Here is a 15,696-nt window from a genome sequence, read left to right as displayed (position 1 = left end):
AAAACGCCATTGCTCACTGGTGGAGGGGAGGCGGCGGCCCCAACATGCAGTCAGGTCGTCACCACTGAATGTCGTCTCTGCCTCGTGCCTTCCACAGATCATTCCAGGGAGCCGGGAGCGAGAGGTAACAAGTGAAACTACTCAAGGACTAGAAGAAGTACAGGAGGAATTTTTTAGAATAATTTTTAAATGGAGAAGTCATTTCTAGATAAAACCTAGAAGCTACAAAAGGAAACACTGATGAATTTGGCTACATGAGAATTTTAAATTTCGGTGTGGAGAACATATATCATTAAGTTTTAAAAAAGTAAAAGCAACCAATTGGAGGAAAAAATTAGTATACATAACAGCATTTCTTTAATATATAAAGAGTTCTTGTGAAAAAAAGTAAAGGTCAACAACCCAGAAGAAAAGTGGGTAAGCCATATGAAAGTTAACATAAGAAGAAATACAAATGGCTTTTCATTATATAGGGAAAATGCTCAGCCTCACCTCTAATTAGTGAAATGCATCTCGCTTCAGTTTTTCTACCTAACAGATCAGCAGAAATCTAAGGGCCCAGTAAACTGGGGATAGGTGAGAGCATGGGAAAGATACTGTGTTGCTGGAAGTGTAAAGTGGTTACGAGAATATAAGCCCCAGGAAAAGGCAGGGATTGTCATCACTTTTGTTCACTGATGTATCCATGGTCCTTAAATCCTGCCTGGCATAAAAGTGGTCTCGGTAGATATTTTGTTGGATGAAAAACAGGGTAGCCTTTTTGGTGGGCAATTTGGGAGAATCTATCAAAATTAGAAATGCACAAACTTTTTGATTCAGTGATTATACTTGTAAGAATTGATTCTACAATTATGTATTTTGCACATTAAAAATAAAAGGTTATTCCTTGAGGTGATTGTGTTGATAATTTTAAAAATTGTGAAAATAACCATCAATGGGAGATTGATTAAATTATTCTAGAAAATATTTTAGCAGCAAAAAGAATAAGGAAGCTCTTTATGTACTAAAACGAAAGTCAGGGTACAAACTTAAAAACATATTGTGCAGAATAGTACGTTACTATTTGTATAAAGAGAAGGAAAGGGAAGAGGATACGTATTTGCTTGTGCATCCATGCGGTGTCACTGGGAAGAGTCACGGGCAGTCGCAGGATCGGGCGGTCTGAGAGGACAGAAAGGGCACTAAGGAAGGAGAGACACTTTCCACTCAACACCTTTCTGCTCTGTTTGAAATTTTTACCATGCACGTGCAATGTAATCAAAGAAAAAGGTACTCTTCCTGATGACTCGTGCCTACTTCAGACAGAGAATGCTTTTTATTCATTAACTGAATTACAGCGACACTATTTAAGTGAACTCCTTTTTTGTTCTTAGAGCACAGGAATAGTCTACAGCCCCCGTGAGAAATCAGCCACCTGGCTAGCTTGTCATTTGCCCCGTGTATTCATCTTATTTTCTGCATACTTGCAATCTTTTTGATGTCACATTTTTTTTCTTTCTAGATCAAAACTACAATAACGCCACAGCCCTTGTGATTACCTTTCTTGTCAACAATTACTATAATGAGACTGAGAAGCTCCAGAGGGCCCAGGCCTGGGAAAGAGAGTGAGTTGCTCACAGGGTCTGAACAGCCTGTCTTTGTTTTGTGGGAAGGTGTCCTCTAGCAGAGGCACCAGACTTCATTCAGCTAAACTAGCGAACATCAAATCTGAGCTCTGTCTTTTCACTTGCTACTAGTGATGCTAAGAAAAAAAATCTGTAAATCAGTTTGCCTATAAACATTGTTTGAACATGCAAAAGTTTATATGCAGAAATTTTTCTTGCATCATTTTATAACAGCCAAAACCAGGAACTTGCTGAATGTACATTATTAGGGATGAGTACAGTAGAAAGCTTTGCAGTCGTTAAAGATAGGTAACAAGTGGTTCAAGATGTACTAAATAAAAATTGCAGTTAGCATGTTTAAGTAAATATGTACTATACATGCTAGAAAAAATATCCAGGAAGTTCTTAACTGTATTTGCAGCCTCTAGAGCAACGGTTCTCAACCTGTGGGTCGCGACCCCTTTGGGGGTGGAACGACCCTTTCACAGGGGTTGCCTAAGACCATTGGAAAACATATTTCTGATGGCGAATCATAATAGTAGCAAAATTACAGTTATGTGGTAGCAACGAAAATAATTTTATAGTTGGCGGTCACCACAACATGAAGAACTTTATTAAAGGGTCGCGGCATTAGGACGGTTGAGAACACTGCTTCAGAGAACGGGCAAGCGCTGAGGAGGGCGGGCCTCCCAAACTGACCTGTAGTTTCAGCATAATTCCAGTGAAAAATCCCAGCAGGCTAATTCATAGGAATTAACAGGCAGATTGTATAATTCATATGGAAAACAAAAGAGGGAAATAACCAAATTAACTCTGAAAGAGAAGAACAAATTTTAGCACTTTCACTACCTGATTTCAGACTGGTAGAAAACTAAAGTAACCAAGGAAGTGTGTTGTTTGTGTCAGGATAGACAAACAGACCAAGGAAACAGGACAAACAGATCAGAAGCTGACGAACACGATGATTTTCAAAAAGGTGCAAAGGCAGTTTTATGGAAAAGGGCAGTCTTTTTTAAATAAAAAAAATTGTGTTTAAATAGGTTTTTAATTAATAAAAAAATTTTTAAGTTGGGAAGAAGCTCCTCACTTTGTTGTCACCGAGTTTAAAGTAAAAATATAAAATTCTTCTGACCCTTTAGGTTTATTAACTTTGTGAAAAACTACAACAATTCGAATCTCAGCATTTCTTTCACTGCTGAACGAAGTATCGAAGACGAACTAAACCGTGAAAGTGACAGTGATGTCTTCACCATTGTAATCAGCTATGCCGTCATGTTCCTGTACATCTCCATAGCCTTGGGCCACATCAAAAGCTGCAGCAGGCTTCTGGTAAGTGGGGTGCGTGTCTGTGTTGTTAGAAATGGCAGTGTACAGCGTGTGTCCTGTTCTTTGCCTCTACTTAACTCTGATTTATTATGTTCAAATCTGCCCTAAATTCCCCTGGGTTTTTTCAGTTGTATGTAACATTTTCTATTCCCTGCATCTGTTTCCCTCAGTTCCAATTTTTTGGTTTATCTTCAATTAAAATTTATTTCACATGGTTCAGTTCTTTTTCTTTTTCTTTCTTTTTTATCCTCACCCGAGGACATTTTTTCTTTTTTTGTTCAGATAGAGTGGGGTGGGAGATAGAGGGAGAGACAGAGAGAAACATCGACATGAAAGAGACACATCAAGTGGTTGCCACCTGCACGACCCAACCAGTGCTGGGGACGAACTGCAACCAAGGTACATGCCCTTAGCGGGAACCAAACCCCGGTCTCTCTGGACCAGAGCGGTCCAGTTTTTTTTCTGATTTGTCTACCTCCTCACCTAAGAATGGAAGCTTGTAAAATATGGTCTTTGGGAAGACCTAGACAATTTCTCATATTTTTTCTCAAACTGGGAACTGTACTTTTAGCTCCAGATTGGCTGTATCCATGTAACGAAGTAGAGATGAGGACCTTAGTAACAGGTAGAGCAGAAGACGCCCTAACGGACAATCGTGCCTTTGTTGCATCTCAGGTGGATTCTAAAATCTCCCTGGGCATCGCAGGTATCCTCATCGTGCTGAGCTCAGTGGCCTGCTCGCTGGGCATCTTCAGCTACGCTGGGATCCCCCTCACCCTCATTGTGATTGAAGTCATCCCATTCCTGGTGCTGGCTGTTGGGGTGGACAACATCTTCATTCTGGTCCAGACCTACCAGGTACATTTCACCGTCTCACAGAACTCGGCAGCTGACAGGGACTGAGCTCCATTCATGGCTGTTTGGCTCCATGCAGAGTATTTGCAAGGGTGGACAACAGGACACTTTGTTTCCTTTCCTCTGTGTTCTCTGGTGTCTGTCACTTGTTCTGGACATTTGGGGACCAAGAAGTTCACCCCTCTCATTGGTTGATGGAATAAAGTGAGAATTTGGTTTTAAATATGTGCAACGTACATGCAAAAAGGGCTAACACGCTGTGGAAAATACTTTGGGTGTGACTGCTATTAAATGATTCTCCACATAGTATAGAATAATGAAAGGTTTGTCAGCAGTGCCACTAAAAAGACCAAGGTCAACATAGGACCTGCTAATGTAGAAAATGGTCTCTATCAATTCTCACATGGTCACCTTGTCCTGTAGCCCTTGCCTGCGTGGAGACTCAGTGGCATGTCATTGAATGGTCCAGCCACCTGCAGCCTGCATTCCATGTATTTTCCTCATGAAACGACCCAGTCTTCTTTCCTTGAGCCTCTCACCTGTTACCTAGCACAGAAGGTCAGCAGTGCTCTGAATGAACTAACAGGACATGTTACAAGTCCCCCACCGAAGTTTGCATGCAATAAGTAGATGCCACTAATCAGTTTTCTTTCCTGTTAACACAGAGTAGCAAAGAGGTGGCGTGGTTATTGAGAAATTTTAATTTCTTGTGTTTAATTTTTTTTCTTAAGAGAGATGAACGTCTTCAAGGGGAAACCCTGGACCAGCAGCTGGGCAGGGTCCTCGGAGAAGTGGCTCCCAGCATGTTCCTGTCGTCCCTTTCAGAGGCAGTAGCGTTTTTCTTAGGTAATTGCTCTTTGAATTCTACCAGTCCCACAGTTTGCCAAGCCTGGGACTAGAAGGGGCTTGGGTATCTGAATATGCACCTCTGTGTTCTTCCTCTCTTAAGCTTTATTCTGTAATTGGGAAGTATCGGAGTGGACTGCAAGAACAATTGCTCGCGGTATCTTGGGTGTCATTTAGCAGTGTCTTCTTTCTCACATTGTTTCGGGACAGTGTTGACCTTTGGGGTCCAGATACCCGGGACTCCCCTGCCACTTCCCCTTTTCGGCACCCATGGCAAATGTCAATATTTGAAAATAGCATTTTTGAATGGCCACAGACTCCTTCTCAAAACAACACTCTAAGCAGCAGCTCCAAAATCCACAGCATTAGCTTGCAAGGTGTTTGGTGGTGTTCTCTTAGGTCGTCTTCCTCCGTTGTACACACAGCTCAGTGGGGAAGGGCCTTGTTGATGAGCAGAGGTTCTTGGATCTTGCCTCAGTAAAAGGAGCCGGAATAAGCTTGAACAAAAGCCAGCTCTTTTGTATTTCTTTCATGTGGAGAAATCAGCCAGTCTTACGAGTGGGACTGTTTCTGCCCCCATCTCTGGTGTGTAGTAAGAGAAAACTGACTACATCCTTTGAAGAATCACGCAGCAAGTCCAGAGAAGACACACAATCCAAACAGAAATTCCTACACAGGCCACCAGGTCATCACAGGGCGGTTGTAGGAACATCATAGGTGGTAGCCTTTCAACACAGACACACTGTTAGCACATTAGTTTTCATTTCTGTGAAGCAGTGTGGTTTGAAGCCCATGGCCTTACAGTTCCTTTTAACGGGTGCAGGTGCAAACCAGTTATTCCCTCTTTTTGCCTCTGTTGTAAGAAAAACAGGGCAAGTGTGTTGATAATAGCAGCTGACAGTGTCTCAGGGTGGAGCGGCTGGGAGAACATTGGGAGCAGGGACTGCGACAGGGGTCCTGACCCAAAGAGGCAGTCCTGTGTCGCAAGGCCAGTGCTGCTAGATCCGGTTGTTTTTGCTCAAGCAACACTGTGAATCAGAATCTCATTGTTAAATGTTGGCTCTTTATTTTATTTTAAAAACTATTTTTAAATTTTAAAATGGATTTGTAGAGTGTGGGCCAAGCAGGCTGCGTCTGGCCCACGAGCCACCCGTCTCAGTGGCCGCCTTCGCCGGCGCGTTTGACTCGGAGCACCCGCATTTGGTCGTAGACACTGGGAGGCTGATGTTGATATAATAGCAGATGGAAAATGCTGCTCCTCTCTCACAGTGAAGCAGAGGGTACTCTAAGACATGGCCTGTATTAATGGTTCCCAAATTTTAATGTGCATAAACTTGCCCAGAGAGCCTGTTGAATACACGAGAATTGGGTTGAATCCCCCCTGTCTTGATTAAGTAAGATGGGGCCAGGCCCAGGAACCTACTTGTTTTACTCACCAAGTGGTTCTGATGCTAACACCATTTGAACAACACTGGGCTTGCAGGCTCTTCTCCAGCTCGGGCGTGACCCCCACAGATGTTCGCAGCATCCTGGGGGGGGGGGGGGCAGTCTTCTCACGGTTTTGGCCTGTCCTGGTCCTTGTGCTCGAATGGACACGAGGACATAAGACTTGCGGAGCCTCTGCGGTGAGGGGACGTGATGGCCGCTCTCCTCTCCCTGCAGGAGCCCTGTCAGTGATGCCCGCCGTTCACACTTTCTCTCTGTTTGCGGGGATGGCGGTCCTCATCGACTTCCTGCTTCAGATTACCTGTTTCGTGAGTCTCTTGGGGTTAGACATCAAGCGTCAAGAGGTGAGTTGTTATCAGGATTGCAGCCTATTTGAGTCTAGAGTCTAGCTGAAGCAGCAGGAGGGCATGACCTTTGTTCCTGTGTGTCCCCTCAGAAAAACCGACTGGACATCCTCTGCTGTATCAGAGTTCCCGACGATGGAGCTGGCGGCCAGACCTCAGGGAGCTTCTTGTTCCGCTTCTTCAAGAACTCCTATTCTCCACTTCTGCTGAAGGACTGGATGCGGCCGATCGTGGTGAGAGCTGGTCTGTGGTGCTTGTTTCCTCCCCGGCCCAGACTTGGCCACCTGCCTTCTAAGAATCATGTCGCTCAGGGAGGACATTCTAACCACTGTTAGCTGTGTATGCAAAAACATAAAAGCAGCTACATGCAAATGTATAGAAAATCTTTTTTAGCTAGTTTTTTGCAGTTGGTATATAAGCAAGAGTTTTTAAGTTTTTACTTTGAAATAATTAGATTCATAGAAAGTTGCAAAGTATAGAGAGGCCCCGGGTACCCTTTGCCCAGTTTCCTCCTGTGGTCTTATGGAATTGTAGTTCAATATCAAAACCTGGGATTTATTGGCACAATGTGTGGGTCTAGTTCTGTGTCATTTTACCCCATGTGAAGAGTCACACGACCGCCACTGCGGTGGAGATCTTTCTGCAGAGCGGTGACCCCCCCCACACACACACCACCCCAATCCCTGGTCCACCCCAATCCCTGGTCCTCAGCGCCAGGCCGGAGCTGTTCCCAGTGTATGTGCTGATGTAGCCAACAGTGGTCATGTATCACTTCTCTGCTGAAAGAACATATGTTCGTTTCTAGTGATAGTAAAAGTAAGAGCAACATGTAACATTTATTGAGCACATAATATCAGGTACTGTGCTAAAATCTAGATTATTCTTAATTTAATTAAGAATAATTTTTCTCATTTAATCCACAAAACTGTCTGATATTAGAAGTCATCTTTTTCCTGATTTATTGATGAGGAAATGTAGACTGGGAGAGGTTAAGTGGCTTCCCCGGGGTCACTCAGCTCGTGTGTGAAGGAGCCAGCATTTGAACCTGGGTAGTTTAACTCTGTATACTCTGATCTCAGCCCCTAGTCCACACTCCTGTTTACTTGGTGTGTCGTCTTACTTTGCTTTTCAGTTTAGAAGTCTTTTTTATGTGTGTACTTAAGATTTTATTTATGCTTTTCAGCTCATTATAATTAAGCAGTTGCTGTCTTGTGACTCACTTTCATTCTAGATAGCAGTATTTGTGGGTGTTCTGTCATTCAGCATTGCGGTCCTGAACAAAGTAGAAATTGGATTGGATCAGTCTCTTTCAATGCCAGAAGTAAGATGCTTTTTTTGTTTGTTTAATATGTTTTATTGATTTTTTTAGAGAGTTAGGGAGAGGGAGAGAGAGATAGAAACATTGATGAGAGAGAAACATTGATCAGCTGCCTCCTGCACGCCCCCCACTGGGGATCGAGCCTGCGACCCGGGCACGTGTGCCAACGGGGAATCAAACTGGGACCTCTTGGTGCACGGGTTGACGCTCAGCCACTGAGCCACACCAACTGGGCGTATGATACTTTTTAAATTTTAACTTATTTAGCCAATGGTGAATACATTTTTGAAAACTTGACTGCAGATATTCCAAGTTAATGCCTGCTTGTGAAGGCAAGTGCTGGCAGGTTCTGCCCTGTGGTAAGAACTGCCACAAAGCTCTGCACCGTGGGCCTGGCATTCTGACATCAGCACTCTGTGGCACAGCCACGGCGCAGGCAGCCAGTCTTTACCTTGTGAGGTGCCCTCCTGATGTTGGGAGCAGGTGGGGGAGCGCCCTGGGCCCCAGGAAGGTGGAGAGTGGGAACTGACTGTGCAGGGAATCCTGGGTCTGGGCCTGCAGCCTCTTGGCCCGGAGCCTCCCAGTGCCTCCTGGTTCTGTCAGTCTCACTGAGACACCTCAGAACGTTCACACTGTCCTATTGTTGGCTCTTCTTTCAGGACTCCTACGTGATGGATTATTTCAAGTCCCTCAGTCAGTACCTGCACGCAGGCCCGCCTGTCTACTTCGTGCTGGAGGAGGGGCACGACTATACTTCCCTGAAGGGGCAGAACATGGTGTGCGGGGGCATGGGCTGCAACAACGACTCCCTGGTGCAGCAGATATTCACTGCGGCCGAGCTGGACAACTAGTCAGTACCCCGTCTTCCTGCACTGCCGGCTCTTGGCCAGAGGGACCCCGGCCTGAAATTTCTCACTGAAAATAGACTTTCTTAGAAAATTTGTTTTTTAGAATGTATGCTGAGTCTAGCTTTACCTGAGCGCACACAACGTTTGAAAGGCTAATTTACCACCTGATTCTTCGAGGGTTTTTCCATGAAGTGCTAATGTAATTTGTCTTTGACTAAGTAGCAGCATAAAAGCTAGAAAGGAAGTAAGAATTCAAGAAAAAGAACTGGAACTAAAGACTTCCTCCTCGTGGGACAAGTAATCGTGTTTTCTCCTTTCCTCTAGTACCCGAATAGGCTTTGCTCCCTCGTCCTGGATTGACGACTACTTCGACTGGATTAAGCCGCAGTCGTCTTGCTGTAGAGTCTACAACAGCACCGAGCAGTTCTGCAACGCTTCAGGTACTTTCTCCTCCTTTTCCAAGTCTTTCCTCTATCTGATAACTTGTAACATAATGTAAAAATCATTTGCCGTTCACCTCCATTTATACCTGGTTGTTTGCCAGCCTGGGTCTCACCCCGTGTTATCGTCCCGTCCTCATTCACTCTGAGAGTCGCCTCATTCCACCTCCGCCCCCCGCGGGCTGCAGGCGAACAAGGCCTGAGTCAGGGACTCTGGTTTTCAGAGTTTTGGGGCTTCTCATCTTATCCCCACAACACCCATTGCCTGTTGATTGGTATCTGGCCAGAGCTTCTCATAAGTGTGCTTTTTTATCACTGTTGCCCTACATTTTCGCAAGAGTGTTGAGTTTGTGCTCGAGTTTTCTTGATGAAAACATCAAAGCTCTGAGCTCTGGTGACGCCCGCAGAGGCCGTCCTTCCGGCAGGAAAGCTGCTGGGGGAGGCGTTTACAGCCTCACATGGAGGTGGTGTCCAGTGCGTGAGTCCGGAGAGCGCTTTGAAGCTTTTGGATAAGGAAAAAGAATTGGCCTCATTTCTTTAACAGTATTTTTAAATGTTTTAAAGTAAAATCTGGCCACCCATTCTTTTCTCCTTGTCTCCTCCCGCCATGTTTCTGCCAGTGGTCGACCCTGCCTGTGTCCGCTGCAGGCCTCTGACTCCAGAGGGCAAACAGAGACCTCAGGGTGAAGACTTCATGAGATTCCTGCCCATGTTCCTTTCTGATAACCCGAACCCCAAATGTGGCAAAGGGTAAGTGCCACTGAGCCCTTCAGTACGCACCTGCTTGTATTTGCACTGGAAACAAGGACAAGGCTGGGGTGTAGGAACAGCTGTGTGGGAGAGGCCTTTTCCACCCCCTCCTCACCCTTCCTGAGGCTTCTGGGACAGCAAAGGAACCTCTAAAACACCTGTAAAGAAAACTGCATTTCCACCTGATTTCATCCTAGCTTGAGCATTCATTTCGTAGGCTTCTCCCTGCGTCTGGCCCTCGCTGTTACTAGTGGGGCCGGGGGAGGAGGAACGTGTGGCATGTTAGAGTGTGAAGTGGTCTGTTCAGCCGTGTCCATGCGCATGTGGGACAGCATCTCTGCTTGGGCGATGTCATCCTGGATTAGGTTTAGGTTGTTTTGGCCCCACTGAGCTGCTCACCAGCCTGTCCTTCCAGCCAGGCAGCCAAGATAGGAATCACTAAGGTGGGTGATTTGGAAACGTTCAGGGAGGAAGATGAGTATCCACATAGATGCCAGGTAAACCCTGGACATCCCTGGTTTTTCATAAGAATATATAATTTGAGCCCTGGCCAGTTTGGCTCAGCAGTTAGAGCGTCGGCCTGTGGTCCAGAGAGACCCAGGTTCGGTTCCTGCTAAGGGCATGTACCTTGGTTGCAGTTTGTCCCCGGCCCTGGTTGGTCGGGTGGGTGGCAGCCACTTGATGTGTCCCTTTCACGTCGATGTTTTTCTCTCTTTCTCTCTCTTCCTCTCTCCCCCTTCCACTCTATCTGAACAAAAAATGGAAAAATGTCGCCCTGGCCTGTTTGGCTCAGCGATTAGAGCATCGGCCTGTGGTCCGGAGGGACCCGGGTTTGGTTCCCGCTAAGGGCACGTACCTCGGTTGCAGTTTGTCCCCAGCCCTGGTTGGTTGTGCGGGTGGCGACCACTCGATGTGTCCCTTTCACATCGATGTTTCTCTCTCTCTCTCCCTCCCGCTCTATCTGAACAAAAAATGGAAAAATGTCCTCGGGTGAGGATGATTAAAAAAGAAAAAGAAAGAAAAATGTCCTCGGGTGAGGATAAAAAAAAAGAATATATAATTTGACCTGAGTCCCATCATGCATTAGTCACGTATATCTGTCTGTGTTTTTTTTTTTTTTTTTTTTTTTTTTTTTTTTTTTTTTTTTTTTTTTTTTTTTTTTTATCCTCACCCGAGGATATTTTTCCATTTTTTGCACAGATAGAGTGGGAGGGAGAGAGAGGAAGGGAGAGAGAGAGAGAGAGAAACATCGATGTGAAGGGACACATCGAGTGGCCGCCACCCGCACGACCGACCAGGGCCGGGGACAAACTGCAACCGAAGTACGTGCCCTTAGCGGGAACCGAACCCGGGTCTCTCCGGACCACAGGCCGACGCTCTAACCGCTGAGCCAAACTGGCCAGGGCTCTGTCTGTGTTTTGAGACCTGTACTAGGCACTGTGGGAATAAAATAAAATAGAAATGAATCTTGCATCTTGGTCTATTTGCAGAACGAATAAAACATAAAACAAGTCCAAGTGAATTCAGCTTTTATGAAGCAATAGCCACCACTTTGAGGAGCCTCCAATGTGCCAGTATGATGCCAGGCACCTGACGATATTAGTTCACTAACTCCTCACGGCCTGGGAGTAGGTGGTGGTACACCTGTCTGTAGAAGACACTGCAGCCCGAATGCAGTAACCTTGCCAAGGGTTCCAGGGCCTACACATGCCTGAGGCCTATCCGGAGGCCCATCTCACAGCTGTCTGTCTCTAGGGCCTTGTCCTTCCCCACTTCCTGGCAAACACTTTGCTGAGCAAACTCTGCATCAAAACACATGGATTGGGAGCAGAGCTAGATACAGAAACAGTAGCAGCTATGCACCAATGAAACCAACGGCAGTAAAGAAAAGCCAGTGTGGGAGAGAATAAGCCGAAACCTTTGTCGGTCCCTTTCAGAGGGCCTTTCCCATGGCTGAAGTCTATCTGAGCCGGGTCAGATGATTTCACTTAGCCTTGACTGCTCAGATGCTGTGGGTTTTTGCAAAGTGTGGTCATTCTGACACCACTGAGTCTTCTCTCAGGGGACATGCTGCTTATGGGTCGGCAGTTAACATCCTTGGCAATGGCACGGGTGTTGGAGCCACACACTTCATGACCTACCACACCGTGCTCCAGACCTCCGCCGACTTTATTGACGCCATGAAGAAGGCCCGCCTCATTGCTGATAACATCACCAACACCATGAGCCAGGAAGGCAGTAATTATCGTGTGTTCCCATACAGGTAAGTGTGAATTGTACAAATGAGAGTGTCTTAGGGAAGGGCCCACACCCTGGGGCTCTGGGTCGGATGCTGGTGCTCGGCTTCTGTTCCGACACCTCCTCCATCGTGGGCACTCACTGAGGTCTGAGTGGTCTCTGGGCCGGAGCTCACACTCTGAAAGAGACTGCAAAATAGCACCCAGGGGTGGCAAGCGGGGTGCCTGAAACCAGGCTTCACAGAGGCGGCCAAGTGGACTTTCCTGGACAGGAACTGATGAGTGTCCCTGACTGCTGCCCTTATGGAGATTTTTTTTTTTTTGCTTATTGGGTTTTTTTCTTTATTAAAAAATTATATATGGAATACTGAATTTGGAAAATATAGAAAAGTAGAAGAAATAAGTGGGGTTTGTTTTCTTCTCACCTGTATGATCTCACTTACAGGAGTGCTGACTCCTTCTGGCAGGGGGACGGCCTGTTTTCCGTGGGAGGGGTTCTCAGGGCGGGTGTCCTAACCCTGGGGCACAGCTCCTTAGCCTTGTAGACAAAGTGCTCCGGCCCTGCACAGGTAATTCTCAGGATAGATCAGGACATTTTTCAAAATACCATGGAATATTCCTTGTAAATGCCTATAAAGTAGGATAGATTAGGATTGTGAACAAAAACTTTATATAAAATACACATATTGGATCGTTATTAGGCCCTCCTTTGGGTATCAGTGGTTAGTCGCGGGTCCAGTCAAATTACTGTAGATGCGTCCTGCGGAAGTACCTTCTCAGTCTGCAGTAGAGGCAGCATGAGGACGCTTCCAGAGTGAGAACAAGCTGTAACGGAACCCTCTCCCCTCCTAGTGTGTTCTATGTCTTCTACGAACAGTACCTGACCATTATTGACGACACGGTCTTCAACCTCTGCGTGTCCCTGGGAGCCATCTTTTTGGTGACCGTGGTTCTCCTGGGCTGTGAACTGTGGTCTGCAGTGATCATGTGTGTCACCATTGCCATGATCTTGGTCAACATGTTTGGCGTCATGTGGCTGTGGGGCATCAGTCTGAATGCGGTTTCCCTGGTCAACTTGGTCATGGTGAGTCCCGGCCCCTAACATGACTTGTTTCTTGGGGTAAAAGACTAAGTCCAGTCTTGCCCTTCGTCCACATGGAGAGCTGGGACTGAGGGCTAGATGGAATTGGGACGGGGTGTTACTATGACAGTGAAACTGGGATTTCATGGTCTAACTTGGTTATTCTATTATTCTGTAGGGTTTGCAAAAAGTATTTAGCCTAATGACAGCAAGATGTTCACTTTTTATTTAGAAAATTGCCCCATCCCTAATGGGATTCTCTGACCAATACCTTTTGGTTCCCATGCAGTTGCCAGATGCTTTTTCATAGTTAGTCTTGAAGCCATGAGCATTCAAGAAATAGAAACAGTACATCTGTACTGCAGATCCAACCACTGCTGCAGGTGGAGTGGCCCTGAGGCTCAACTCAAGAAGTGATGGCAGTGTGCTGGGGTAACCCGTGGGGGGTGGGCCGACCCTAGGAGGCTCCGCCACTTCCCAGAAAAGGCAGATCTGCTCCTAAGCCGGAGCGCTGGGCGCTGCGCAGAGGGTTCCACAGGTTCCTCGCTGCATGTAAGTTGGTGTGATGGGGCTTTACAGTATCTGTCAAAGAGGGCGCTTTCAGGGCGCCTCTCCCGCCACAGGGGAACGGGTGGCTGTGTACGGTCTCGATGAGAAGAGGCCGGCCCTGAAGGAAGCCCTGTCTTTCAGAGCTGTGGCATCTCCGTGGAGTTCTGCAGCCACATAACGAGAGCGTTCACAGTGAGTGCGAAGGGGAGCCGCGTGGAGCGGGCAGAAGACGCGCTCGCCCACATGGGCAGTTCTGTAAGTAACGGCAGAAACCTCAGGTGAAGTGACTGGCTCAGTGAGTGTTTCTCAGAAAGAACTTTGAACTTCAGCAGGAAAACAGAATTTGTAGCCTTTGTTTAGCAGCAGCTCCTAAGGATGACAGGATTTCAGGCAATCCATGACATAGTCATACCCTGAAATTCTTGAGACCTGTTCCTGCTGGTAAATCCTTGTGTAGGCAGCAATGAGGCCGAGGCAGGAAGAACAGAAACACTGGGTTTGAGCAGGAGCCAGAAGCCTTTTCATTTGAAACACAGGCAGCTGTGTGCTGGAAAAGCAAGAGCCCAGCGAGCAATTTGTAGTTGATGTTTAGCAAATCTCCCTGGTTCAACTCTATATCCTGGTTTAGCCAATCAACCAGTTACTTTACCATTGAAGAAATACTGCCACAGAGTAACACAAACCTTGTTTGATAACAATTTTATACTTAAAATAGTTTTCACCTGAGAATGTAAAGAAATGTATGATCTCATTTTAGAGACAGATGGTGTCTGTGCAGAATACATAACTTTCCCCATTGTAATACAATTTGTTGTTTCAGGCTCATAAGCACAAATAAAACAATTTTAAGTAGAACACTGCTCCTTAGCAGTAACTCTGAATGCTCAGGTTGTCCCGTGACTTTTGACCTTGACTATTAAGAAATCCCTATATTAGGAAGTGTTCAATTATAATAGGTTGATTAAGGCAGTTTCTAACACCATCTCTCTTTTAGGTATTCAGTGGAATCACACTTACAAAATTTGGAGGGATTGTGGTGTTGGCCTTTGCCAAATCTCAGATTTTCCAGATATTTTACTTCAGGATGTATTTAGCTATGGTCTTACTGGGAGCCACTCATGGATTGATCTTCCTTCCTGTCTTACTCAGTTATATAGGTAAGAAGTGGGATGGGGAAGCATGTTACTGAAGGAGAATTAATATCTTGAAGCATTTTTTGAAGTATTTGAACTTGTACTAATTGGTCATTTGATAAATAGTGCTAAGTAAAAAGATTTCTGTGAGAAAATGTCTTATCCAGGGGCTTCATGATTGTCCAAACCACTTCTTAGTAAACTAACACTTTCTGGACGGCTGACTTGTCTGCTGAACCAGGCCCTGAAGTCCAACTGTGAACAGGTTTGAACATCAGGGGCCCAGACAGCTAGCTCCTCCCTGTCACTGAGGGACGAGTGCCCTTGAGCGACTGGACAGCCAGTCACAACCCAGCAGTGCTGTCGTTATGCCCCCAGCTCACTGTTCCAGCAAACACTGCCCCCGCTGCCCACCTCTTAGTTTGAGTCCATCCTTGTGATCTTCTTTGGCTTCCGTAACAACGTATGGTCAGAAGAACAATGTGAATTTGGTTGATATATAGCTTTGTAATTAAGTTGAAGCACTGAAATAGACTGAGAAAATGAGGGCTTTAGTTGTTCTTTATTTTAATTTTAATGTCTGGGAGATAGAAAGGGTAATTCTGTTGGTATACAAAATACTCCCCCTCTCCTGAAGAAATGCTACAAGTTACTCTTTTTATCCTTCACAGGACCATCAATAAATAAAGCCAAAAGTCTGGCCACTCAAGAGCGATATAAAGGCACAGAGAGAGAACACCTCCTAAATTTCTAACCCCCTTACAGGTTTGGGGACTTTGAACTGTGTCTGTGGGTCGGTCAGTTCACCTATGGACAGTAACTGCATTGTCAAGGCAAAGTTGAACCTGGGGATCTAACAGCAGCAGCTTTGCCCATAGCGCTTGTAAACTCAGGAATGCACATCTGGCTGGTCAAGCAG

The 15,696-nt window shown here is 45.9% G+C and overlaps 1 protein-coding gene across 3 annotated transcripts in view; it reads left to right on the top strand.

The window, feature by feature from the left end:
- NPC1 (NPC intracellular cholesterol transporter 1) overlaps positions 1-15,649 on the top strand; it is a 46,894-nt gene extending 31,245 nt beyond the window's left edge. For 2 of the 3 annotated variants that reach the window (XM_036245705.1, XM_036245703.1), the window contains exons 11-25: positions 1,502-1,604; positions 2,744-2,933; positions 3,606-3,788; positions 4,517-4,631; positions 6,294-6,421; positions 6,514-6,654; positions 7,653-7,742; positions 8,399-8,589; positions 8,912-9,027; positions 9,648-9,777; positions 11,840-12,040; positions 12,867-13,098; positions 13,786-13,899; positions 14,639-14,801; positions 15,449-15,544. In XM_036245705.1, the coding sequence (XP_036101598.1) occupies positions 1,502-1,604; positions 2,744-2,933; positions 3,606-3,788; positions 4,517-4,631; positions 6,294-6,421; positions 6,514-6,654; positions 7,653-7,742; positions 8,399-8,589; positions 8,912-9,027; positions 9,648-9,777; positions 11,840-12,040; positions 12,867-13,098; positions 13,786-13,899; positions 14,639-14,801; positions 15,449-15,531 (2,180 nt within the window). In that variant the 3' untranslated portion in view covers positions 15,532-15,544. Of the gene's footprint in view, positions 1-1,501; positions 1,605-2,743; positions 2,934-3,605; positions 3,789-4,516; positions 4,632-6,293; positions 6,422-6,513; positions 6,655-7,652; positions 7,743-8,398; positions 8,590-8,911; positions 9,028-9,647; positions 9,778-11,839; positions 12,041-12,866; positions 13,099-13,785; positions 13,900-14,638; positions 14,802-15,448 lie in introns of all 3 variants that reach the window. The other variant, XM_036245704.1, reaches the window with a different exon arrangement.
- The last annotated feature ends 47 nt before the right edge of the window (positions 15,650-15,696 follow it).

The sequence above is a fragment of the Molossus molossus genome, unplaced genomic scaffold (genome assembly GCF_014108415.1).
Source record: "Molossus molossus isolate mMolMol1 unplaced genomic scaffold, mMolMol1.p scaffold_m16_p_6, whole genome shotgun sequence".
NCBI lineage: Eukaryota > Metazoa > Chordata > Mammalia > Chiroptera > Molossidae > Molossus > Molossus molossus.
The sequence above is the reverse complement of the archived record's forward strand: the minus strand, read 5'-3'. Positions and strand labels throughout refer to the sequence as shown.